Source organism: Halichoerus grypus, chromosome 7 (assembly GCF_964656455.1).
Source record: "Halichoerus grypus chromosome 7, mHalGry1.hap1.1, whole genome shotgun sequence".
NCBI classification, from domain to species: Eukaryota; Metazoa; Chordata; class Mammalia; order Carnivora; family Phocidae; genus Halichoerus; species Halichoerus grypus.
Genome location: NC_135718.1, coordinates 115649131 through 115675941, shown reverse-complemented (window position 1 = coordinate 115675941; position 26811 = coordinate 115649131). Strand labels below are relative to the sequence as shown.

Below are 26811 nucleotides of genomic sequence, written 5' to 3'. Positions count from 1 at the left end.
GGTCAGATTGAGGAAAAGGTTTTTCATGAGTGAGGAAGAACAGTCTGATGCAACACCAAGGAGGTTGCTGAAACATCGTACCTGCCCTGTTTAGAATGGAGGGTGGAATAAAATGCTTCATCTGTAGACAAATGTGAGGAAGTCCTGTCCTTTCCTGTGAGTTTGAGAATGGTCAAGATGTGTGGGTTAAATGAGCATTCTCTAAAGAAGTTAACGTGCCTTGAACTTAATGGAACAGAGGTTCTAAAGAGGATAGAATTGAGGTGAGAAAGCCAAGTGCCTTGTGATGAAATTATGAGAGAGGATAGGGGATAATGTTATCAATAGTGGCTGAGTTGGAATATTCAGAGAGGCATTATGTGAATGCCTGTTAGAGGCTTTCAGAGGTTTGAGAGAGAGAGAGAGATATCTAGATTTAATTTCCAGATCTGTCACTGAATGACCTTGGACTGTTTCCATAGTCTGATACTGTTTTTTCATCAGTAAAATAGATACATAAATAGTTCTTTTTCACACTTTAAAAAGCTTATATAAAAAACTCTTTTTTTTCTTTTTTTTTTAAGCATTAACAAGAGAGAAAGAAAAACAGAAAAAGGTATGGAGCAGAAGATATGTCCCTTAATAGTGTTCGGTGGGAGGTGGAGTTTTTGGTTCTCTGGAATTGAATGTTTAGTGTTTTTATAAACAAAAAAGAAAAAAAAATGTTAAAGGTTCCCCAAAGCCCATGGCTGTTCTGTTACACACACCCCACTGAGAAAAAGAGCACCAGGAAAAGAGCAGAAGAGGACAAGAGAAACCGAGAGCAGAGCCAAGTGCAGATGGGGGCAATTTTCTCTGTGCCGTATGTTGTTAGGGTCACAGAGAGGAAAAGCCTCTTTTTTTTTGCCAGAAAAGGAGTGGGAAGAAATGGGGGCGGGGGGGAAGGGTAAATAAGGGATTTTAACGCATAGGGGAAAGGGTGGGGGGTGGTGTGTTGTGCACTTTTCTCCTACCCTGTGGCCTCAATATATAAGGAAAGGGGGACAGAGAAGGATAAAGATTTCCAGTTGCATTCAACAGAGCTTTAGGTTAAGGGGAAGAGTAAAAGGCAAACAAGGAAGAGGTTTGTGGGTTGTAACGGAGACTGAAAATAAGATGTGGAAAGCAATACAGTCCTTGGCCCACATATAAGGAACACAGAAAATGGTAGGTATGATGATTAACTATTAACTGCCTTCATGGTCACTCCCCCCCCCCCCCCCCCCCATTGAGGTCTATAACTTTAGCTTCTGGTTTAAAGGTGTTTTTTGCTTTCAAGTGTTCTGGAACTTCAGAAGAGAAATGGTCTCAGGTAGTTGGGGAATAGGATTAGTTTTCTCCACTGATGCTCATCTTTATGTGTTTTTTTAGAAGCTTTGGGCTTCAAAGAGTAGAATTGAAAATAATCTCTAGAGCTATAGTTCTCAAAGCTGAGCGTGTATTGGGATCCCTGTAGACCTTTAAAAATACAGGTTTTTGGCCTTTCCTCAGACTCACTGATTCAGAATCTCTTGCGGGTGGAGCGTCACCATCTCAGTTTTTAATGTTATCCAGGTGATTCTTCTCCTAGAGCTGCTTGAGAAAGCCGGCTCGGAGACAAGAACTCTAGCTGCTTAGAGGAGGGCAGTAAGTAGCTGCTCTGAAATTCACTTGCAGTGGGAATGATTGACAATGTACGTGTGGGTTATTTGGGAAATAATTATCTTTATAGGCTTAAAGACTGGCTATAGAGGATAAGTAGAGGGAGTAATGATTTTAAAATACTGTATTTAAAATCCATTTAAATACGAAGTATGTTTTCTGTGTGTCCCTATTTGCTATGGATTAAATAGCAGCGATGATGACTTTATGAGTAAAGGTACATTTTGAGTAAAGGTACATGTTATACTGGCATGTTAAGACTAATATTTTGTATGTTATCCTTAATACTAGTTCACATCATGTGCCCACATTTTTTAAAAAGAAGCCAAGCATATTATCAGAATATGTTTAAATAAATGTGTATTTGTGTGTTGTGTGTCTTGTGTGTGTGGGGGGGGGTGTGTGTGTGTGTGTGTGTTGTATATCTCATTCATTGTAGTAAGGGTCTTTTTGAGTTTCCAGAGAATTTTTATGTTGCAGGTTTATTCGTACCTTTTTTTAGAATTAGAAAAATTAATCATAAGCACGTTTGGTATAAATATGAAATAGAGATAAAAATAGGGAAACTAAAGGTGAGAAAGGGAGGTGAGGAAGTCAGATAAGAGAATAATATGGAAAACAAAAGGAGTGAGAGGGAAAAATGTAGAAGAAAATGGGAGGTAAATGGGGAAGAAGAGGAAAAATATCCTAGTATTTGAAGAGAATATAATAGATTTGTTTTTTAGTGAATGAATTTTAGAGAATTTCTCTAATTTTAAGCAGATTTTCTTAAGTAAAACTGTACTAGTGAATGAAAGAACCAGAGATGATAATAGAGAAAAGTATTAGGAAACCCACTTTCCCCTTTTAGCTCACTTTAGCTTGTAGGATTTTAGAAGAAGGAATGGTATGGTATGGGTTTTAGGAGAAAGGATACATTATTTACTGATTGAATTAATCGAATATGATCTAGGACAGTGTGCCTAGATTTCTAATTCCATTTAATTCAATTTTTGTGTTAGGATTCTGGCTTCTTACTGTCAATTAGAGACTCTTGGCATCTTGGAATCTTTGTCACTAGGTTTCATTGTCAGTCAGAGTTCAGGTCTGTTGAGGATGGCACTCAGCAGTATCACCATACTTCCAGAATCGGGGAACTTGATTGCTAACAAAGTATTCTTAACAAGGTAGATGTATTTGTCAAATTGTAGCCTGGTAGTTAATGGTACCTCTCTGTTAATTCCCACAAAGAATCTGTTTAGATGGGGCTACTCCATTCCCCTCTAAGAAACACTAAGACTTTATATGAGGTTGCAGCCATGGGTCTAGTAGTTCATCTTTGCTCTGGGTGAGTAACTGGGAGAAATGTCTTCCCTTTCTGAGTAGTTTCTGCTGTTCATGGGCTCTAGATGGTAATGTTTTACTGCTCCACTTTAACTGCTCATTACTTTGTTCATGTCCAGAGTGAATAAATGAACTTCCAATACAGTTTATACATAATTCTTGTACTTTTTTTTTTTTTTTTTTGCCTAATCATAGTAAGGCTTTTACTTGGTTATATAGGCAAATCAAAAGCATTATCTTTTGCTCCAGTCATCTATTCATTGCACATTAATGATGATATGCTTTTATCAAATGACTGCCATTGTTTCCATGGTATCATATATTTATTATATAGTCACCTGTAGCCCTCTTCTTTACACTGTTATTATCAGCAAGGTCAATTATGCTTTTTGGGTGTGGCTTGTTTCTTTTACTATATAATCTTACAGACGACTTGCAAAATAGTATATGAATTTCATTCCCTTGTTTTACATTTCTTTTTTTTTCCTAGCTTACTCGCCTAGTGATGATTGTTAATTGTGTTCTTTTTCCTTTCTTTTTTTAAAAATGATTTTATTTATTTGAGAGAGAGCATGCACGCTCAGACTTGAGAGAGAGAAAGCATGTGGGTGCCCATGAGCAGGGGAAGGGCAGAGTGAGAGGGAGAAGCAGACTCCCTGCTGAGTAGGGAGCCTGGGTCATGACCTGAGCCAAAGGCAGATGCTCAACAGACTGAGCTACCCAGATGCCCTCCTTTTCCTTTCTTATGGGTAGTTTTCCAACCTGGCTTTTTAAACCATCTCTTCTGCTGCTGTGATCATGTTTCTTGTTACTTCTGTTGATTTACCCCGCTCTCTTCCCTGTTTGTCCTTTCACTGGCAACCTTGCCTTTGATTCCTCTATTATTTTCTAAGTTGAGATCATAACAGCTTTCAACATTGCTGTTTGTTTTTCTGTTCATGGAAGGTCTCTGTTGATGGGAGGGTAAATAAGATGTAGTCCTTAAGGACCATACAACCTTGTGGAGAGACTGATACACATGTGCTATTTGTAACTTTATAACTTTACCACATTATATACTATTTGTTTATGTGTGTCACTGCATTGTGAGCATTAAGTGCTCAAGGAATATTCATTGAATGAATGAATGGTGTGTGTGTGTGTGTGTGTGTGTGTGTGTGTGTCTAATGATAGGGCTCTAAAAAGTTAACAGAGTGTGGGACGCCTGGGTGGCTTAGTCGGTTAAGCGTCTGCCTTCAGCTCAGGTCATGATCCCGGGGTCCTGGGATTGAGCCCCCACATCGGGCTCCTTGCTTGGTGGGGAGCCTGCTTCTCCCTCTGCCTGCCGCTCCTTCTGCTTGTGCTCTGTCTCTCTGACAAATAAATAAATAAGGTCTTAAAAAAAAAAATTAACAGTGCTGTTGAGGAAACAGATGAAGTAGTAATTCTGTTAAGGAACAGTTGGGGAAAGATTTATAGTAAATGGCATTAACATTTGGACTTGAAGGTTATTAACTGCCAGAGAAAATTTAGGAAAAGAAGATACAGAGGTAATGAAAATTTCTGCATGTTTAGGGAATGCACTCTAACTATGGCTTTTTGACAAAGAACAACTGGTATACAGTGAAGATAGCAAGGGGGTTAAGACTAAATTAAGGTTGTGGAGGATCCCAAGTTCCATCATGCTAAGGAATTTGGAATTTTATCCCATAGGTGATAGTCATTGAGGAGCTATAAAAGCAGAATTGCTAGGTTCTGTTTGCTGAAAGATAATTGTGGTTGCAGTATGGAGAATAGATTAGGAACAGAATAATTTAGGAAGCTTTTACCACAATTTAGGCTAAAGATAATACTCTGAACAGAGGTAAGGGGAAGAGAGAGAGAGGAAGAGAGAAATTAGAAATATCTTGAAAAATTTTTTTCAACAGCTTTATGGAGGCCTATTTTATGAGAGAAACATCTTAAAGATAGTATTGACTTGGTAACTCAGTAAATGGTGGTGAGAGAGAGGCAGAAATGTCAAAGATAAACTGGATGCATGGCAACCCCATTTGCTAAGAGAAAAAGAAGGAACAATTTTGAAGATAGACAATAATGAGTTTGGTTCTGAACTTGATAAATTTGAAGTGCCAGTGGGATTTGGAGCTGGACAATCTAATAGACTGAAAACTTGGGTCCAGAGTTCAGAGAAAGACCTAGGACGGAAATAGGATGACATTTAGGAAGTGGTTTGAAACCATGAAAGTGTGTGAGATTGCCTGGGAAGAAGGAGCTAGGAAAGAAGAGGCCTAAGAATGGAACCTTTGGAAATGTTACCATTGATGAATTGGACAAAAGTAGGGAAGCCATCAGTTAAGGAAAAAAAAAATCAAGAGGTTAAAGAAGGTAGGACAGATATGTTTTACTGATCCCAAGAGCAGTGAGTATTTCAAGATGAAAGCTTAAAACCCCAAATGTAATAGAGTTATAATACCCAACTGGAAAATTGTGTTACTACAAAGGTATATTTCCTAGATTTTCTGGACAGATAATTATATATGTGTACCTATATGTATATAATGTTTCATATGTATATGATGTTTAAACTTAGTTTTAAGACCTTCATAAAAAACAAACTTACAAATCAGGAAAAAGAATTTTTAGATTTTAGAAAATACGGACTTTTGGGGGCACCTGGGTGGCTCAGTCGGTTGAGCATCGGACTCCTGATTTTGGCTCAGGTCATGATCCCAGCGTTGTGAGATCAAGCCCCGCAGGCTCCACGCCGAGTGTGGAGCCTGCTTGAGATTCACTCTGCCCCCCTGTGCCCCTCCTTCCCTGCTCATGCTCTCTTTCTCTCTCTCTCTAAAAAAAAAAGAAGAAAGGAAAAGAAAGTATGGACTTTTTAGTTGAAGGACTGTTTATAAGAAAATGAATTTGAAGGATAAAGGGAGATTTTCTCAGTGGATCAAAAAGAAAAATGGTTTCTGGTGACCAGAGATAACCCTCTCTCAAAAGAATTGTCATAGAAATTGTCATTGAAATTTTCTGTATTTTCTTTCCCTTTTTTTAAACAATGTATTTAACACATTTTTTTCTATAGTATATTTGAAATATATTTCACATATATTTCTCTTAACTTATTTCCTCTCTATGAGTTAGAGGCTTGAAATGAATGATTTCATGGGATCCTCTTTTTTTTGTAGGATTCCCGTTTTCCCTTAAATAAAGAGAAATAAAAAGAAGTTTGTTGTAAGACTTCAGAGAGGTCTCAAGGAATGCAGGGGCAGAAAGTGAGGTAGTGGTATTATGGAAACTGGAAAATGGCTAAGAACAAGGCCACTTTTTCCTTTTCGGGAAACTACATGATCTCTCATTTGTTTTTCTTTGATCTTCATCTTGCTTTTCATCATGATTTTTCGACTTGACTCCTCACAGCTCATTGACTCAGTTGCTTAACATTTCATTCTAAAATTCTTAGATCTCTTCTTGCCAGGGACTGGATAGGCCACTCTTGAGTTAGTTCTTCACTGTTCTTCAATCAGCTATAGCGGGGGTGAGGGGTTATGGATGGGAATGGGGATATTTGTTCTTCAGAGAGGGGGCTATGGTTGGGCAGACACAGTGATTGACATCTGTAATATATTCATACACACTTTGATTTAATAAATCTTTTGGGGAACATAATATATATATGTATATATAGTTGCCACACAATGTTACATTAGCTTCAGGTATACAGCACAGTGATTACGACAAAGGTACTTTGAGATCATTTGTTTTGTGCTGAATAGGAAGGATTGCCATTTGTATTTTGGAAAATGCTGAGAGTCCAAGGAGGACATACATGATAAGCATTGAGTTTAGGGTAGTGGATGTTACTTCTGGATGGGGGGAGATGGATATGAGTAGAGGTATACAGGGGACTTCAGCCAAATTTCAGTAGTTTATTTCTTAAACTGAGAGATGAGTACCTAGGTGTGTATTATTATTTCTTAGACCTTTTGGTATGCCTTAACTATAGTAAGGGGCAGAGGGAGAAGCAGACTCCCTGTGGAGCAGGGAGCCTGATGCAGGACTTGATTCCAGGACCCTGGGATCATGACCTGAGCCAAAGGCAGACTCTTAACTGACTGAGCCACCCAGGCGCCCTGTAGTATCTTAAAACACAGTAAAGAAGAAAGTCTACTTTGTGGATGATTAACAATCATTTAAATTTGGACTTTCACAGATAATGTCTTAGAAAATAAAGCAGTCTGACAGGCTCTTACAAATTTGTTAACCCTTTCCTGAAATCATAGTTATTGACATTATGGGTTTTAGCTAAACTAATACAATTCATAAAATAACTTTTAAAAATGTCAACTTAATGAGATGATCTAGTCTAACTCTTAGAAACATAAGAAAACCATGGCTATCTGCCATTGTAGAAGTGAAGGGTTGTGACAAATCTATTACTAGATAACAGAATACTTAACTTTTATGAACATGGTATGCTGATGCCATTAGGGCTCCTGATGCGTAATAGTCTCTGTCCCTTCTTTCTCCTTCATACCAAACATATAGTAGGCATGTCCTAATTAATATGGTGTCTTTAAGGATTTACTCCCAAAAAGCTTTAACAGGTCTCCACCAGTAGAATTAGGCTCCCCTCCCTGTTCTTAGTCTTAACAAAGATTATTACATTGGATTAAAAAGTTCTAACTATGGGGCGCCTGGGTGGCTCAGTCGTTAAGCGTCTGCCTTCGGCTCAGGTCCTGATCCCAGGGTCCTGGGATTGAGCCCCGCATCAGGCTCCCTGCTCAGTGGGAAGCCTGCTTCGCCCTCTCCCTCTGCTCCTGCTTGTGTTCCCTCTCTGTGTGTCTCTCTGTCAAATAAATAAAATCAATAAAAAAAATAAATAAAATCTTTAAAAAAAAAAGTTCTATTTTCTGTATACAGGATGCATCTAAAATAGTGTCCCAGAAAGCTTAGAATTGAAAGGATAGGGCAGGTATAATAGAATAAAGCAATACTTGCTTTTTATTAATAGCATACAGAATAGAACTGAATACTAAAACATAGTTCTCTATGGACAATGATGGTTATTTTTTATTGAAGAAATATAAAACCCACATGACAATATAACAACCATGAACCTTTATGTACTAAATAATCCTATCAAACTATATAAACATTAGTTTATAGAAATAAGAGAAGGAGACAAAAAGTAGTTATGGTAGTTTTTTGTCTGCCTTTCTTAATTCTTGACAGATTAAGTAGGCAAAAAAGAATGCACAAATGTTCAATAATTCCAAAATTCCCATATGGCTATAGAATAAAGTTGTCATGTTGCCTATAAAACATTTAACTGGGAAGGTAGTTTCATTATTTCCTAATAAATGATCTTGAATAAGTTTAATCTATTTGACTTAGTCATCTTAAAGTGGTTAGAAAAGGCATTTTACAGATTGAGATTTATACTTTAAAGATAGTAAGAGTTTTGACAGATTAGATTCTCTTCTTTCTATGAGGAGATTTTTTTCAGTGTACTTTTTCCTCAATTTTTCTATTTTTATAGAAAATGGTGATATTTACATATATATTCTTACATAAAGAACTGTTCTACTTAAATAGATTCTATTTATAATAGAATTAGATTCTATTCTATTCTATTCTTCATGTGTGAATTATTTTTTCATGTCCTTTGCTCATCTACCTACCAGGTTCATCATGTTTTTCTTATCAATTTGATGAGTTCTTTACATTATGAATATATGACCTTTGTCACGTGTGATAAAAATAATTTTTTTCAACCACTGTTTGCAAAGGCAGTTCAGTACGTTGTATATTAAAGAACCCTAGATTAATAGATTCTATTAATAATACTTACTAGGTATGGGATAACCTGGGATTTTGAAAAGTAAAATATTGAAAAACTGACATTCATGAGACTAGACATACTATAGAACTGAATTAAAACTGTAATTATAAACCTAAACCAGGCATGTTATCAGAAAATACTTTTAATTGATGTGTAATGTACATTGAAACAGCATGTAAGTGTACAGCTTGATGGAAGTCTCATACACTGAACACACTCATGTAATCAGCACCCATATGAATAAACAATATTATCAGTACCTCAAAAACCCTTCCTTGCTCCAATTCCAGTCACCACCCTCCTGCCCAAACTGTATGTAACCACTATTCTCACTTCTAACACCAAAGATACTTTTGCCTGTTTGATACTTTATAAAATGGAATTATACAGCATGTACACTTGTTTCTGGCGTTCTTCACTTAACATGTTTGTAGCATGTAGTTGTAATTAGTTCGTTCTCATTGTTAAATGGTGAATATAGGGGCGCCTGGGTGGCTCAGTTGGTTAAGCGACTGCCTTCAGCTCAGGTCATGATCCTGGAGTCCTGGGATCGAGTCCCACATCGGGCTCCCTGCTCAGCGGGGAGTCTGCTTCTCCCTCTGACCCTCCCCCCTCTCATGCTCTCTCTATTTCATTCTCTCTCTCAGATAAATAAATAAAATCTTTAAAAAAAAAAAATAAATGGTGAATATACTATAATTTATAAGATGAAATTTTACGTAAATGTCACACTCCTGATACTGAGTCACTTGCATTTGACGATTAACCATTAAGAAAGTTTTTATTTTGAAGTAGATATAAATGCATTTCTTTTTACTCATGTACTTTGTCTCAGCCTTATCAGTGCTGGCCCCTGAACATAGAGATTATGGAGATATATGCAGTTTTTATTATTTAGTCTATTTCTCCTTCCCATTGGAAAATTGAGAATTAATATATATTTTAGCATTTAGTTTTAAAGCAAAGAGAGGTCTGCTCAAAGAAAACTTTTGTCAAATCGTTGATAAATTATTTAGTAATACAGAATAACTCATGTTGTTATCATTTTGATAGTTGGCTAGGCCAAAAGCATTTTTATGAGAAGGAAAGTAAAATGAGTTGATTTTTTGAGCTATGTTGGCACCACTGATGGAAGTTTTTATGGTTGGAAAATTTTTGAACTATTGGCATATGTGTTGATTTTAGTTTTTCTATCATTCCTATCTGACTTTTTAAAAACAGATTGACATTTCTTAGAGACGTGTTATATAACTTATAACAAATTTTATTTTTAGAACATTTTTGAAGTTTTTTAAAAGAAATTTTAAAATGAGGATTATTTACTGTGGGTGAAATTAACTCTCCTAAAAATTAATTATGCCTTCAGTTTTATGTGTTTGTATTTTAGTAGGTAGGTTTTTTCTTTAAATTTATATATTTTTTAAGATTTTATTTATTTTAGACAGAGAAAGAGAGAAAGCACAAGCACGAGGGGGAGCAGAGGGAGAGGGAGAGAGAGAATCTCAAGCAGACTCCGTGCTGAACGCGTAGCCTGACATGGGGCTTGATCCCATGATCCTGAGATCATGACCCCAGCCGAAAACAAGAGTTGGTGGCTTAACCGACTGAGCCATCCAGATACCCCCTCTTTTCCTTAGATTTAAATTGGGTTCTTTAATATACAATATACTGAACTGCCTTTGCAAATGATGGTTGAAGAAAATTATTTTTATCACACATGACAAAGGTCATATATTCATAATGTAAAGAACTCATCAAATTGATAAGAAAAACATGATGTTCCTGGTAGGTAGATGAGCAAAGGATATGAAAAGATAATTCACACATGAAGAACTAAGATTAAGATCTATGGTAGAATGTTTAGTCCTGCTAGCAATCTGTTGAATTCAAATTAAAACAACCATTTTCTTCCTATTAAATCAGCAAGTAAATAGAATAGATATGATGCTGAATATTAAAAGATGTTAATGAAACTAGTAGGCTCATTGTAAATAAAAACAGTTGTAAATTATAAATTGGAAAACAGTTTAACATTGGATCTCAAGAGCAGCATGTTCTTCACATTCTTTAGTTCAGTTTTAATATTACACTTTGTAGATCCTGTTCTAGATAAATCCAAATAAGCAAAAATTCACAGATACACAAATATGTTCATTTCAGTGTTACTTGTAATAGAGAAAATGAGGCATAATGTTGTACTGGTAATCTGTTGCTATGTAACTCCAGAGAACAAGCAATGCCTTTTGTGACCTAGACTTAAAAGTCACATATTGTCACTTCCACCACATTTGATTTGTTAAAAGTATATCCTTAAGTCCAGTCTACATTTAATGGAAGAAAATTAACCTCTACTTCTTGAAGAAAGGAGTATCAGAGAATTTGTGAATATATTTAAAAACTACCACAAACATCCAGCAGTTAAGTGGGACACAAAAATAAAAATTTTTTACTTTTTACACAAATTAGAGTAAAAATGGGAAAATTAGAAAGAATAGAAGGGACTATCCAAAATAGCTTAATGATCGTATTAAGATTTGGGGAATAGGAATGAGTTTTCCCCTCCTGCATTTTCCAAACTTTCAGTGTTTTGTGAGTTTTATAACAGAATAATTCTATATTCATAGGAAAATATGACTATTATCAAGCTGTCTAGTCAGCATAAGCAGATCATGCTCTTTCTCTTTGAGTCATATAATATTTTCTTTTTTTCTTTCATTTTTTGTTATGATAAAATACACAATATAAAATGTACGACCTTAACCATTTTCAGTGTATAATTTAGTGGTATTAAATACATTTATAGCATTGTGCAAGCGTCATCACTATCCATCTTGCATCACTTTCCATCTTGTAAAACTGAAATTCTATACCCATTAAGCAATAGCTCCCCAATCCCCCCTTCCTCAGCTCTTGGCAACCACTATTTACTTTTCTGTCCCTATGATTTTGACTACTCTAGTCTAGGTACCTTACATAAGTGGAATCGTACGGTATTCATCTTCGTAACTGGCTTATTTCTCTTAGTTGATGTCCTCAAAGTTCATCTGTATTATAGAAAATGGCAAAATTTCCCTCTTAATGCTGAATAATATTCCACTGTATGTATATACCACGTTTTACTTACCTTTTCATATGTTGATGGACATTTTTGTTGCTTTCACTTTTTGACTATTGTGAACAATGCTGCTACGAACATGCGTGTACAAATGTCTCTTTGAGACCCTGTTTTCAGTTCTTTTGTGCTGGATCATATGGTTAATTCTATTTTTAATTTTTTGAGGAACTGCCATACTGCTTTCCATAGAGGCTGTATCATTTTACATTCCCACCAACAGTGCACAAGAGTTCCAGTTTCACCACATCAACACTTGTTATTTTCTGTTGTTGTTTTGTTTCTTTGTTTTTGATAATAGGCATCCTAGTTGGTGTGAGGTGGTCATGATAGACTTTTTAATGGTTTAGTTTTCCAAGGAAAAATAAAGTTACTGGATTATAAGGGACTCTAAAGAGGGCATAAAGATAACTTTTAGAGTTGACAAAATCCTTTTCTGACTTTCATGAAAGTTAAGATAAAAGAGTATTTTCTTTACTAATACTATAATATTGATGTTTAATGAATGGTGATGATGTGATTGTAGGTAATTTGGCAGGATGAGGAGCAGCAAATCAAAAGAGGTGCCTTTACCAAATCCAAGGAACTCTCAAAGCAAGGATACTGTTCAAGGTATGATTTGTTTTTTTTTAAACTTTAGAAGTTAGTGCCTGCCTTGTTTAGGTCATGTGTATAAAATCCTGGACTAATCAATAAATGAAAATTATACATATACTTTGATTTATAAAAAATGGATAATTTTTGAAGTTCAATTTGTTTTAAATATGCAAGGTACCTCACCTTCAAAGGCGTCCTATGGCAAACTGTTTTATAAAGGAAAACAAAAAAGAATCAGTATATGTAAAATTGGTTTTATAGAGTTTCTTGGAAATTCTGATTAATGTCAATAAATGATATAATATAGCTCCTAATACAGTTTTAGACCTATCATGCACAGATAAGAAAAGGCAAAGTCTCATTGAACTATTTTTTTTTTAAATGATGCATTGGGGGTTACTTTAATTAGGACATGATATATTTTGACGTGCATTGACAAACTAGAGTATATCTGGAGGAAGATTATCGGGTTTATGAGGGATCTGGAAATCATGTCACATGAGGAACATTTGGAGGGAAGGATGATTTAAGGGAACTAGGTGGCCTTGTACCATTTGAAGGGCTGTTATCTGAAAGACTAGATTTTACCTTTGTTTCTACTGGTAGATTGAGGTGTGGAGTAATTTTCTAATCTTTTCAACATCATAATTGTGAAATACACTACAATACAAAATTTTTTGTTTAGGTCACTGAGATAAATCGAGGATATTGCTTATTGTTGATGTCTGATGGGGCTATGAGTGGGGGTGTTGTCCTAAGAACTAATAGGATCAGTGTCTAATACAATTCTAAACTGTGTACTAGGAAGCTTGGCTTTATAGAATGGGAAAAGAACCATGTTTTGGTTCAATATGATAAAGCATTTGCTGAGAAATAGTTCTGCCTAATAAAATGGTTCTCACACTTTTGAGTGCATTTAGGAGCTTATTAAAATGCAGATTTTGAGGACTACTTTAGAGATTCTGATTCAGTAAATATCAATGTTCCCCAGCAGATAAAACCACATCGTGGGATGCACTTTCTCAGACTAAGGCTGCTGTAAGTAGTTAGAGCTTCCATTTATTTCTTTCTGGTTTAAAAGTGGTTTCCTGTTATGATTGAATAGATTAAATTTTTTTCTATAGTACTTTTTTCATAGGAAAATAAAGATTTTGGTAAGAAGTTAAGTACCATATATTACAAAATGAACATTAATAATGACTATTAAATAGTAAAAGGATAATCAAGATACTACTTTAGGTATCAGGAACATTAACACTATGGCATATAAATTACTAAAGTAATTTGTGCTATTTATTTTCCTTTAATAAATTTGTTCATTTGGTATATTGAAATGAAGATTTAAAACAAAAATGATTTGGGAATGTGGGGCTTTGTCTATGTAGAAGGCCCAGAGTCAGAGAGGAAAGAAAAGGAACAGTTTCTTTAATGGACTAGGTATTACCTCTTTTGTGGCAATGACAGACTGCTTTCTCTCAGTACTGCTGAAGAATAACTATGGGCAACCTGTTTTCATTTGTATTCTGTCCAGTCTTGTCTGGAGTTTAGGAATCCAAATTTGCCAACTGATGCATAGTCCCTTTGAAGGGAGATTCTTTGCTTTTTCTTTTCTTTTTCATTTGCTCTCCAGGAAAATTACTCTCCTAATATGTCCTTTCTTGTTTTCTTTTGTATCCTACCTAAATTTGAGTCACCTGTTTCTTTACTGTGTGAATATGGTATTTTCTGTCCCCTAATCTTTTGAACTGGTATGAAAATGCATCTGGAAAAGGTACTATAATCTAGATTTGGTCATAATGTAGGGTCAAATACAACATTACACATGAGCATTATATATCTACAATGTAGGAATAGTTTTTATCCCCAGTTTAATTTAGAGTTAACCTAATTTAGAGCTGAACTGTTAATAGTCGTTTTTCAAAACTATTGTGTTTTTAGAAATTATTTTTAAGGATGATAAGGGGCTTATAATATAAATGGGAGAAAAAGCCTGATACAGATTATGAAGATTTATTCCAATTTTGTGAGTACATTGTACCACAAAAATTTGAGAGAAGATAAATCAGGATTTTACATAAAGTGTTTATCTCTATGTGGTGGAATTTTGATGATTTTAATTTCGCTTTTTATACCTTTTCTGTGTTTTCCAAGTTTTCTCTTGTAAGCATATAATTAGGGGAAAATGCTTTATTAAATAATTAAGAACATTGGTGGTTTTACCGGAAGTTGACTTATATTGTAAAGTGTATGGAAACCTGAGTTTTCTATCTTGTGAATTTTATCTTTATTGTGAAACTTATTTTATAGACATAAGACTATTAAAAAGTTGTAGTTGTTTGAACAGTTCTAAATTTTAGTCCATCTGAATTGTTCTTTCCTAATTTTTGCATGTAAAATGCACAGGATATATAGCATAATGATATGTGACATATAATGTTAGAAAATATACTGCTTGCTTAAAAAAAACTCAACAATAAAAAAAATTGGTCAAGAAGACAAATAGAAACTTTTTGATATTCTTCAGAATCTTTTTGATTTTGTTGTCCAAATTTGGGCAGCATTGTACCACTTCTTACTATAGGTGAAGTAATAAGTAATGAAAAAATGAATATTGAAAAAAAATATTGAAAAAATTCCTGAGTTGTTTTGACTTTGGAGAAAGGTATTGGACAATATAATTTAAATAACTTTGTAAATTGGGGCGCCTGGCTGACCCAGTCAGGAGAACATGTAATTCTTGATCTCAAGCTCATGAGTTCAGGCCCCACATTGGGCATAGAGCTTACGTTAAAAAAAAAAAAGGTAAAAAATAAAAAATTAACTATGTAAATCAATGGTAGCTGGTTTATTTACAGAATTAACCTATTTGTTGTGATGGTGTTTAAACTTTAGCTGAGACACATTGAAAACAAATTAGAAGTAGCCCCTACAAGTACAGCTGTGTTTGATTCTGTCATGGATACCAAGAAATCTTCTGCAAGTGCTACCCGAAAAATAAGTAGAAAAGGTATGTATAAAGTTACTTCCAAAGATACAAATATATTAAATATAAATTTTGATATTAGTTTTGTTTCAGTTTAATTTCTCTTTATAGTCCCTTATATTTGCTAGCTCTTTTGTCAGAGATGATACCTCATCAACATTTAATTTTTTTGTCTTTGGTACTGAGTAGTTATGAAGCTGCCTCATGTTCAGTGACTGTAGATGATGTTTTCACCATCTTTTTTTTTTTTTAAGATTTTAAAATTTATTTATTTTAGAGAGCAAGAGCGAGCAGGGGGAGGGGCAAAGGGAGAGGGAGAGAATCTCAACCACGGAGCCCATTGTGGGGCTTGATCTCACAACCCTGAGATCATGACCTGAGCAGCAATCAAGAGTCGGATGCTTAACCGACTGAGCCACCCAGGTGCCCCATGTTTTCACCATCTTTTGATCAGGGACTTTAGCATCACTACATCACCTTTGACAGTGAGTTTTCATTGGTTTTTAGTGATGAGAATTTGATTTTAAGTGTTTGGAATTATCTGTGTCTTTTTTAAAATTCATAGATCTATCAACTTTGAGATTTAGTTGACTTAATGAGTTTTACATATTTTTAGGGGATTTAAAATCATAATTGGAATATCTAACAGATACTGTCATAGATTGACAAAATGCAAATACTTTCTTTGATTATCTTTTATATATGTAATTCTGTGGTTTCTTAATTAGTGGGCTAAAACCTAGAGGTTAGTACTTTCCATTAAAACTAATTTTTTTTTTTAACCTGTGAGTCTGATGGGTTTTACTTGATAATTCTTTTTTTAAGTGAGTGGCAGCCTTTGACAAAAAATAATTTTATATGTAGAGTTTTTCATTGTTTGGAATAGTTTTTTCTCTATAGATTGAGTTACTATAATAATTTAACCTGAATGTTTCCCATCTACTTATCATATAACATCCAACTAGAGAGGCCAGAAATAATAGATACCTGTTATTGTCACAAATACTAGTCAAATTCAGAGGCAGTCGTATGTTCTTACAGATGTCCTTTTTCTTCAGATGGTAGATACCGGGATGATTCTTGGGCTGATGCTCCAACCGCCAAATCTTGCACATCACGGAAAGAGAAATCCCGGAGCCCTCTCAGAGTTACCACCCTGGAGAGCAACGTAAAGAAAAATAACCGTGTGGAGTTTCGTGAACCTTTGGTTTCTTACAGGTTAGTGTTCAAAAACAAATTATCAAGTAGGTTTAGCCTGTAATATTTACAATAAGATTATGGTTTATTTTCTGAGTTTTTCATAGCACTCTGACTCTAGTATTATTACCTCTTTCATTTTCCAAAAGGATAAAGCAAAAATCTTTTATATTATGAAATACTGACTTGCCACTCTTTTACAGATTAAATATTTGGGGGGAAGAAGTAATAGCCCAGGCTAAATAAACACCCTTATATGTATTGAGCGTTGAAGCGATAAAAATGGTGAAGAAGATACAGAGAGAAGGCCAGCGAATTAATCTGGGTAAAAGTTCATAGTTTAGTAAAAGAAGAAAGAAAAAATGTGAATAACAACCATTGTAATATATATGTTTCCTGCAGACAGATTATTCAGTCTCTGGAAGTATGGATATTTTTTTCCTTAATATCTCAGATTAGGTGTTGTGCATAATGAACTTTTTATAGCTTAGTTTCTTCTTTTTTTTTTTATAGCAGTAATCAGTTACCTAAAATTTCTTTCCTATTGAGAATGTGAGTTGGTTTATTATTTCACTTTGTTGTTAGTGGCTCCTTTCAGCAACTTATTTTATCAGATGTTCAGGAATGATGTATGAGTTTTGATAGTATGGGTAATATCAAATGATATGTATTTTTGTTAGCTGATAATTTAGGATATTCAATAGATAAAATGATAGAATTTTATATTTGAGGAACATTTTACTAATGTTATAAAATATGTGTTAATGCTCTCAGTATAGCAAATAGTCATAAGTAATAAACACTGGACCTTTTATTTCTTTGTTTCACTTATTAACATTTTTAGTGTTATAAAATGTCAGTCAGTAAGTCAAGGAGTTTCATGATGTGCCAGATATTACTGGGTGTATGATTGTACTCTTAAATTTGAGATAAAGAATTTGGGAGATGGAGGTAGATCATGGGTTCATATCAGTTCATAATATCAATATTTGATTTGATACAGTTTTGAAATAATCTAGGTGAAAATATTCAGTAGGCATTTGAAAATTTGAGCAGGAATGTGTGTGAAAAGGTCAGGGCTGGGAATATAAATTTGGGAGTTTTTACTAGTGTTGAAGCGATAAAAATGGTGAAGAAGATACAGGGAGAAGGTCAGGGAATTAATCTGGGTAAAAGTTCATAGTTTAGGGGTGCCTGGGTGGCTCAGTCAGTTAAGCGGCTGCCTTCGGCTCAGGTCATGATCCCTGGGTCCTGGGATCGAGCCCCATGTCTGGCTCCCTGCTCAGTGGAGAGCCTGCTTCTCCCTCTCTCTCTGCCTGCCTCTCTGCCTACTTGTGCTTTCTCTCTCTCTGTCAAATAAATAAATAAAATCTTTAAAAAAAAAAAAGAAAAGAAAAGTTCATAGTTTAGTAAAAGGAGAAAGAAAAAATGTGAAAAATAATCAGAGTTCAGAAGTCTTTAACCACACAAATATTAAGCAACTTGCCTGGAAACATAATCATCATCGGAATTGAAACTATAAATTACTCTTTATCCATATTCTGGTATTCTTCCTGCAAAGAATACTACTTGATATTTAAAATTTTGTAAATTATGTATCTTTTAGGATTAAAAGAAATACCCATAGGATAGCTGTGAATAGAACATCCTTCACCTGGCTAACTCCATCACTTAAGACTCACTGTTAGCACCTTTTATATGAAACATTGTCAGATCTGTTTCTATTCCACTCCATTCCCGCAGCCTATTTAATCCTTGTTGTGTGCTCTTATAATACTCTATAACTTCCTCTGTTAAAGCATTTTCATGTTGCATTATATTTTGATTCCATATCTACCCATTACATAGCTTATGTAAGGCTATAAATCTATCTTATTCTCAAAACATTAGCTTAATGCCTGTCATTTACTAAGTATTCCATAAATATTTTTTCCTAACATTTATTATGAAAATTTTCATATTTACAGAAAAGTTGAAAGAATTGTGTAATAAACATCCTTATATGTATTTAGTAAATATTTAATGAATGAGTTAATGAAAGACTGAAATTACTTTTTTTTGGTGGTGTGGGCTCAACTGTCCTTCCCTTTTTAAGATTGTGCCATGTTACGTAAACTACCTTTTTATGCTTTATTTTATTCTTTATATGTGCTAATTTTATACCTAAATTATTTTAACTATGAATTATTGTGGTCTGGTAAAGGTAGTGCAAATAACTGAATTTAGTCTTGATCTCTAGTGGAAGCTACAGGAGTCAGTTCTCAGCCCCCATCTTGTTTAATAATCAACCATTCAGAACAGGGTCTAATGTTCTTTGGGTCATGGATTCCAAAGAGAATTTGATGAAAACTGTAGACTATCTCCTTAGAAAAATGTACATACCCATAGACTCACAATAGATATAATTACTATATTACACTGTAACCGAATTACGGCTTTAAGAATTTTTGTGGTATTTAGAGTTTTATGCCTTTACATGAAACATCTAAATCAGTGGTATATAATAGAATTGTTAACGTGAGCCACACATAATTTAACTACACTGTAGCATATCTCCCATTTGGGCTAACCACATTTCAAGTGCTCAGTAGCCACATGTGGCTAATGTCTACACTTTCAGACATTGCAGATCCAGATTGTTATGTTCACTTTTATAATTTTGTTGGGTATTTTTTCATCAATTATGTGCTCTTCTTACTGCTGAGGCTTGTCTTCATTAACCTCCCTTATAATAAACTGTTTCTGTTCCTAAAATATAACTTACTAGAATGATCATATAAATAAAATAATAAATAAATAGAATAAAATAAAAATAGCCTCTGGAGGAAGACTTTTGCTAATGTTTTTATGAGTAGAGAATATGGACTTTGTGAGGTACTTTGGCAATGCCTAGTCTTTGCTTACTCCACAATTTCTAGATGTGCTTTACATTGTTTGAAGATACCAAAAAAAGTGGCCTGTGGTTCAGAGACACTTAACTTTACTAACTACATTTATTTGGAGGAAAATATTTATTGTACCCCCACTTTACTTCTACTTCCAATCTGTTTGTTCATTTGGTACATTATTTAGAAGTTACAAATACAAAATTTGAGAACTTTTTTTCCTGTATTTAAGATTTCATAGGGGGAAAAAAAGATTTAATAGAGAAGTAAAATATACATTTTGGTAATAGATGTCAAGTGAATATCCAAAGTCAGATTGTCATCCTGTTTTCTGTCATCCTATATCTCTCCATATATCTTCTGCATATTTCTTATTTTATAATATGCAGATTAATGATTTAGGTTATTTGCCATCTAACTTGATAGAGGGTGCATTGAGCATTGAATCTTAATATTAGTAATGGTTATTTTGTTATTTAACCTACTGGAATTCCAAGACTTTTTTGGGGTCTCTAATGTTAGTTTAGAGTTCTCCCTTCAGTTTGTACGACTGGTTTCAATTTGGTTTTTGAAATCTTTATTCAAAACTTATTATTTTTTAATAATAGGGAAATCCATGGTACAACTTCCAATATAAGTCCTAGCCATCTAGAGTCAAAGCATGTATATTGTGTGGATGTTAATGAAGAAAAGCCTGAGAACAGGAACCGGATGATATGCAATCGAGAAGAACAGAATATACATTGCTGTGATTTTGAGAGCTCCCAGTCATCTGTCATCAATGATACAGTGGTTAGGTTTTTAAATGATCGACCAGCAATTGATGCATTGCAAAGTTCTGAATGTTTGATTAAGATGGCAGCTCCTGTGAGAACTGAGGAAGAAAATCCTAATAGAGCAAAAGGAAATGAGAAGGCTTCTGTAAGTAACATGGGCCATGATGTTGATCCAAAAGTGTTACGGATAACTGACTCTTCTCCGTCCTCTACTAGTACTTCTAATTCCCAAAGGTTAGATATCTTAAAGCAGCGACAACATGATGTCAAACTGGAAAAACTCAAGGAGCGAATTAGAAAACAGTGGGAACACTCAGAAGAAACAAATGGCCGGGGTCAGAATCTGGGTCATATTGACCATCCAGTAATGGTTGTTAATGTTGATAACTCAGTGACAGCAAAGGTCAGGAAAGTGGCAACAGCACCACCTGCTCCAACATATAAAGGTTTGTAATCAGTCTTTGTGTCTTTCTGTCTCCCTGCCTTCTTGTCCCCCTTTCTCCCTAGGATGTATTTGAATAGAGAGGATTATCTTCAGAACAGGGTGTGATTCTCAAATCAAATGCTTAAGAAATTAATTCAAGGTATAGGTTAAAAACTCAGATTCTTGGATGCCACACTGGACCTAAATCAGAATTTCTGGGTATAGAGTCCAGAATTGGAATTTTTAACAAGTCCCTCAGGAGATTCTTACAGTTTAAGAACCCCTATTTGAACAGTTAATAAGTTGAACAAAAGAGAAAATAAGAATTAGTACCATTTTCAGAGAACTGGAAGAATATTACTCTTATTCTGCCATTGTATTTGGATTGCTGTTAGGTATTCTTTCAAAAGTAAATATTTAAAAGATAATTTAGTCAATTCCAGTTACATTTGGTTACAGAATATTTTGGCACTGATATTTTGATCCTGTTGTTATTTTAAGTTTTGAGTTTTGACAAAAAAGGTTTTCCCCCCATGTTTGAGAAATATTTAAATCAGATTTATACCAATATAGATAGATTTTCATTGAGAAAATGCTTTTCCCAGAGAATTTCTGTTTTGTAGGCAACTCAAGTTTTTACATATGGTGGTTTTAAGGAGTTTGTATTTTTATGTTCCTGAAATTATTTTCAGGGTTATTCATGCATGTGAAGCTTTTAATATAAAGAGTTGATTCGGGGCGCCTGGGTGGCTCAGTTCTTAAGCGTCAGCCTTCAGCTCAGGTCATGATCCCAGGGTCCTGAGATCGAGCCCCACGTCGGGCTCCCTGCTCCGCGGGAAGCCTGCTTCTCCCTCTCCCACTCCCCCAGCTTGTGTTCCCTCTCTCGCTGTGTCTCTCTCTCTGTCAAATAAATAAATAAAATCTTTAAAAAAAAAAAAAAAAAGTTGATTCATTGACCAGATTAATCTCTGTTAGACTTCTGTCATTAAAACTTCTGCTACCATAGCCTTTCTTTTTTGATACTTTTCAAAGTTCAGTTTTTCTAGATCAGTATATAAAGATCAAAATATTATCAAGATTCATTTTTTTCCTGTTAATTTTAAGTTGTTAACAAACTAGGACAGTTTTTGCTATAGTTAATTTTGTTTTGTATTTTTCTACCAAGTCTAACTTTTCTCTGACCAGCTTTGCAGTTCTTTGTAGTCCTAAGGTATTTAGTCTTTTTCTCCAGAACAAATTTTATATATACAGTTAGAGGAATTATCCATTTTATTTTGTGTTGCTTATCATGTTTTGCTAGTGCTATTCATTTTGAATTAGGTAAAAGATGGATGATTTGCATTTTATTCTTGCTAACTTGTGATAAAATTGTGAGCAGTTACCTTTAGGGAATACTGAAAACTTGCTCTGTTATCCAGGATTGGTCTAATGTATTATTAATTAAATTATTTCATATCCTTCTAGTCATTTGTGTACCATGTAGTAATTGTCCACACTGTTAACAGAGCAAATAGCAAATGGTGGGGTCAAAATGTTCTTGTTGGTTCTGAGATAGTGATTATCTAGAACTTTTGCTATACTAATGTCAGATCCATTAAATGAAGATTGTACATTTAAGATGTGTTTATTCTAGAAGTCAAAGTTCTGAAATTCCAAAAGTTATTCCACTAAGGCAAACTTAAGATGGTCAACTTAAATCCATATTTTATTTAATAATTTACAAAAATCTAAAAATTAAAAATAGAACAAAACAAAACACAACCCTAAGAACCAGAGTGAAAATCTTAAAATCTTAACTTCCTTTGAGTTGGTGGCTGTATTTCCCATATATTCTCCTTTCAAGGAAACATTTATCTTATCAGAGCCTTTCTTTATATTTGCATCTTTACTTATAAATTAACTTGAAGAAGCTTTCAATATCTACAACAGTTTCTTTTTCTGTCCCCCAATTTTAGAGTAGTCCCCCCATTTACACTTTCTGCAGTTTCCGTTACCTCCTGTCAATCATGGTGGCTTATTAATTTTTAATATTTTAATATTAAATAATAATTTAATATTTTTAATATTTAATATTAAAATATTTTACAAATAGAACTTTTGGGGGGCTAATTTATGAAATGTAGCATACATTTGAGAAATCATAACAATATGGTTTCCAGTGTCCTGAGCAATGGATTTATTTTTTCCAACAGTGAAGAACTATTTTTTGTCAACTTTTTGGCTTGTAAATGTAAATGAAAAGGATCTTAATATGCTGTATTCTAAAGTGACATTTTAATTTCATTTGTTCAAATACTTAATAAATATACTTGGTTCACAATTCAAAAGATGAAAAGGGTGTACCTTAAAAAGCTCTTGTGCTCCAACTACCTGTTCCCTTTCTGGAGATTACTTGTGTTAACAATTTATATATCCTTCCGGAGATAATTTTTGCATACACAAACTGTGTGTGTTTATTTTCTTTCTTTTTTTTATAACTTTGTTAGTATATAAGCCTATTCTAAACCTTGGTTTTTCATATATGTTTTTTCTTTCTTTAAAGACATAGGAAGTGTTCTATGATTCTGCTTTAAAATTTGAAGTGTGAACACAAACAGTGTTTATGTGATTTTTGTTTTATACTTAGTTGTTTGCATACATTTTTCTCCCTGGTGTAAATGCCCATGAAGTTTACGACCTTATATTGGTCATCCTTATTTTATTTCAGAGCCTAGTACGGTGTCTTGAACATAAATGCACCGTAAATTTTTTGTTCTATTTAATAAGTTCAGCTGGTAAGAAAAAAAGGGGACAAAGAGTGGAAATATAATAGTCCCCTCTATCCTTGGGGGATACATTCCAAGACCCCCAGTGGATGCCTGAAACTGGACAGTACTGAACCCTATAAATACTCCTTTTTTCCTATACATACATGCCTATGATGAAGTTCAATTTATAAATTAGATACAGTAATATATTAACAACAATGACTAATAATAAAATAAACAATTATAACAATGCCCTGTAATAAAGGTTATGTGCTGTCCTCACCTTGTTGTGATGCTGTGAGGTGATGCGGGCCTGTGTGAGGAGATGGAGGGGGGACATGGGCACTGCTGTAGCATTAGGCTACTGCTCTTGGCCTTCTGACAACGCGAGGATCACCTGATCCCGCACCGTGGTTGACAGGAGGTAACAAACTGCGGGAGGTGTAAAGGGGGGCTCTCTAAAATTGGGGGACAGAAAAAGAAACTGTTGTAGATATTGAAAGCTTCTTCAAGTTAATTTATAAGTGAAGATGGAAATATAAAGAAAGGCTCTGGTAGAGAGAAATGTTTCCTTGAGAGGAGAGGGGAAAAAAATGAGAGTTGAATGTAGAGACATGAGTTGGGGGTGATGGTGATGAAAAGTTGAGAGAGAGAGAGAGAGATTGGCATGGGATTGCCATACTTTCTTATTACAGACCATAGTTTGCAATAAACTAGATGCTACATTTATAAAATTTCTCCTCGTATAGGCATGATCGCATGCCCCTTGCCACAAATGTCAGGTGAAATTAAGCTTATGCTATTGTGCCCCAGAGCTGAATAGGTTAATTTCTATTAGACATGTAATCAATTTAGTACATTTTATTTAACACTTCTAGAGTGCTTTTACCAATTTCTGACTCCAGTCTATTCTTTACATTGATTTAATTTTACAAATATTTATTGGCTGCCAATTCTTTGGTAAGTTGAACCCATCTGAAAATATAAATCTTTATACTACCCTGGTTATCATCCATACTCATTATTTTATTATTTTGTAAAATAACATTCCAAGTTCAGTGTATTTCTTAAAGAGTAGAGATCAATTCAAAATAGGAAATCAGAATATGAATCCCTAGGAAATAGCACATGTGTAATGTTTGTTGATTGTTGAGAAATTGAACAAATATGTTTTCAAGACCTGTTTTCCACACTTTGGGTGCATTTTGCTTGTATAGATAGCAGCTTGTCTGTTTGTTCAGCCATAGGCAAAAATCAGACAGACAGTAGCAATTAATGCCTCTCTCCAGAGAAAGAAGAATTAGTGTTGTCTCTTTCTTAGTCCTGAGAAGAGTAGTTCTGTGTCTGAAATCCATAATTTATGAATGATATTCACTTATCATTTAATTTAGTGCTTCTCCATTTCTAGTCTTTTTGAACAAATGTATATTGCTTCATCTCAGTGAAGCTTACTTTTTCCAAAGAGTATTTACCAGTACATTATGTGGTAGCTAATTATGCATCCTTCTTTAAAAAGCTTATAAAGCTGCTCAACACCATTTGTTATCAGGGAAACACAAATCAAAACCACAGTGAGATACCATTCACAACCACTAGGATCCTCATAAAAACAAGACAATAACAAGGATGTGGAGAAATTGGAACCCTCGTACATTGCTGATGAGAATGTCAAATGGTGCAACTCCTTTAGAAAATGGTTTGACAGTCCTCAAAAAGTTAAACATGAAGTTACCATATGACCCAGCAATTCCACTCTGAGGTATAATATGCAAGAGAATTGAAAACATATGTCCACTGGAAAACTTGTACATGAATGTTCATAGCAGTGTTGTTAATACTAGCCAAAAAGTAGAAACAGTTCAAAGGTCCATCAGCTGATAAGTGGATAAACAGCGTTGGTATATTCATACAATGCACTGTCATTCAGTAATAAAAAGAGATCTTTGATACATGTTACACAGTCATTGAAAACATTATGTTAAGTGAAAGAAGGCAGACACAAAAGCCACATATTGTATGATTCTATTTGTATGACATGTCCAGAATAGGCAAATCCATGAAGATGGAAGGTAGATTAGTGGTTGCCAGGGAATAGAGAGAGTGATGGAGGAGTGGCTACTAATGGGTACAGGAAATTAGATAGTGGGGATAAGTCCATAACTTTGTGAATATACTAAAAACCATTGAACTGTATACTTTAAAAGAGTGAATTTTATAGTATGTTAATTATATTTCACTTAAAAAAGTGTAACAGAATTTATAAAGCAATTTTGATAAGAATGTTTTGTATTGTTGGTATAAATTAGGCTTCAATCCTTCAGAGACCAAGATTCGAACACCTGATGGGAAAGTGTGGCAGGAGGCTGAATTTCAAAACATGAGTAGAGAATTGTATCGAGACTTAGCACTTCACTTTGCAGGTGAGAGTAGAGCTTTCTTAAATTTTGCATATTTTATCATGTATGCTATCTAACATCATATTTAAACATAAAATTGTCACCTAACTAAAGATATTTCCCTTTTTTAACTGCATGGTATACTTAAGTTGTTGTGGTTTCAGTCATAAGGCTCTCTTAGCCTCTAGGCTCTCCTCCAGGATTAAAATTAGTATACATGTCTGATGATACAGAAACTAGGCTATTTTTAACCTGAGGGACTTTCAAAGTCAGGCCTGTCTGATTTGAAGGAAACATAGCTGAGTCTAGTTGAAGTTTATTTCTACTAGGCCTCTGAGATCTTTGAGATGGTCAGTAATTTGGCAGGCAGCAGATAAGATGATACGAACAAGAGGGCAAGATGCAGAAAGAAAAACATCAAAGGAAAGGAATACATTTACAGAATTGGAAATAGAAGGGAGTTATGAAAGATTAGAAGAGGGAAATAGGAAGATCATATAATAATGTTACTAGTTATTGAACACTTGCTGTGATTGGGGGCAAGGTGCTGCATTCTTAGACTTTTGTATTTTTTTATAGTTGTGGAAATGGAGGCTCACAGAGCAATTTTCCCAAGGTTGTATAGGGTAGTTTAGAATTGAAGCCAAGATTCAGAGCCAACCCTGTCTGACTCTAAAGCCCGAGACTACTAAGCCCCAGTAGAGATTTTACTAGTAAATTTTGTGGTATTAAGTGTCCAGTTTTCCTACTATTATTACTGGAACACTGTATTTAGAATTTTTTCCCTCAGGTGGAAAGGGAGTATAATATAATAGTTAAGAGCAAAGATTGTGGAATCAACTTACAAGTGGTGTGAGTCAAATTCTAGCTCTGCCTCTTATTACCTATGTG

The 26811-nt window shown here is 34.5% G+C and overlaps 1 protein-coding gene across 5 annotated transcripts in view; it reads left to right on the top strand.

Annotated features, from left to right (window-relative positions):
- The window catches only part of CEP350 (centrosomal protein 350), a 157446-nt gene that overhangs the window by 13645 nt on the left and 116990 nt on the right, over positions 1–26811 (top strand). For 3 of the 5 annotated variants that reach the window (XM_078078104.1, XM_036100002.2, XM_078078101.1), the window contains exons 2-7: positions 12442–12527; positions 13504–13550; positions 15405–15519; positions 16554–16713; positions 20186–20799; positions 25831–25944. In XM_078078104.1, the coding sequence (XP_077934230.1) occupies positions 12455–12527; positions 13504–13550; positions 15405–15519; positions 16554–16713; positions 20186–20799; positions 25831–25944 (1123 nt within the window). In that variant the 5' untranslated portion in view covers positions 12442–12454. The remainder of the gene's footprint in view (positions 1–12441; positions 12528–13503; positions 13551–15404; positions 15520–16553; positions 16714–20185; positions 20800–25830; positions 25945–26811) is intronic. The other 2 variants (XM_078078102.1, XM_078078103.1) reach the window with 2 other exon arrangements.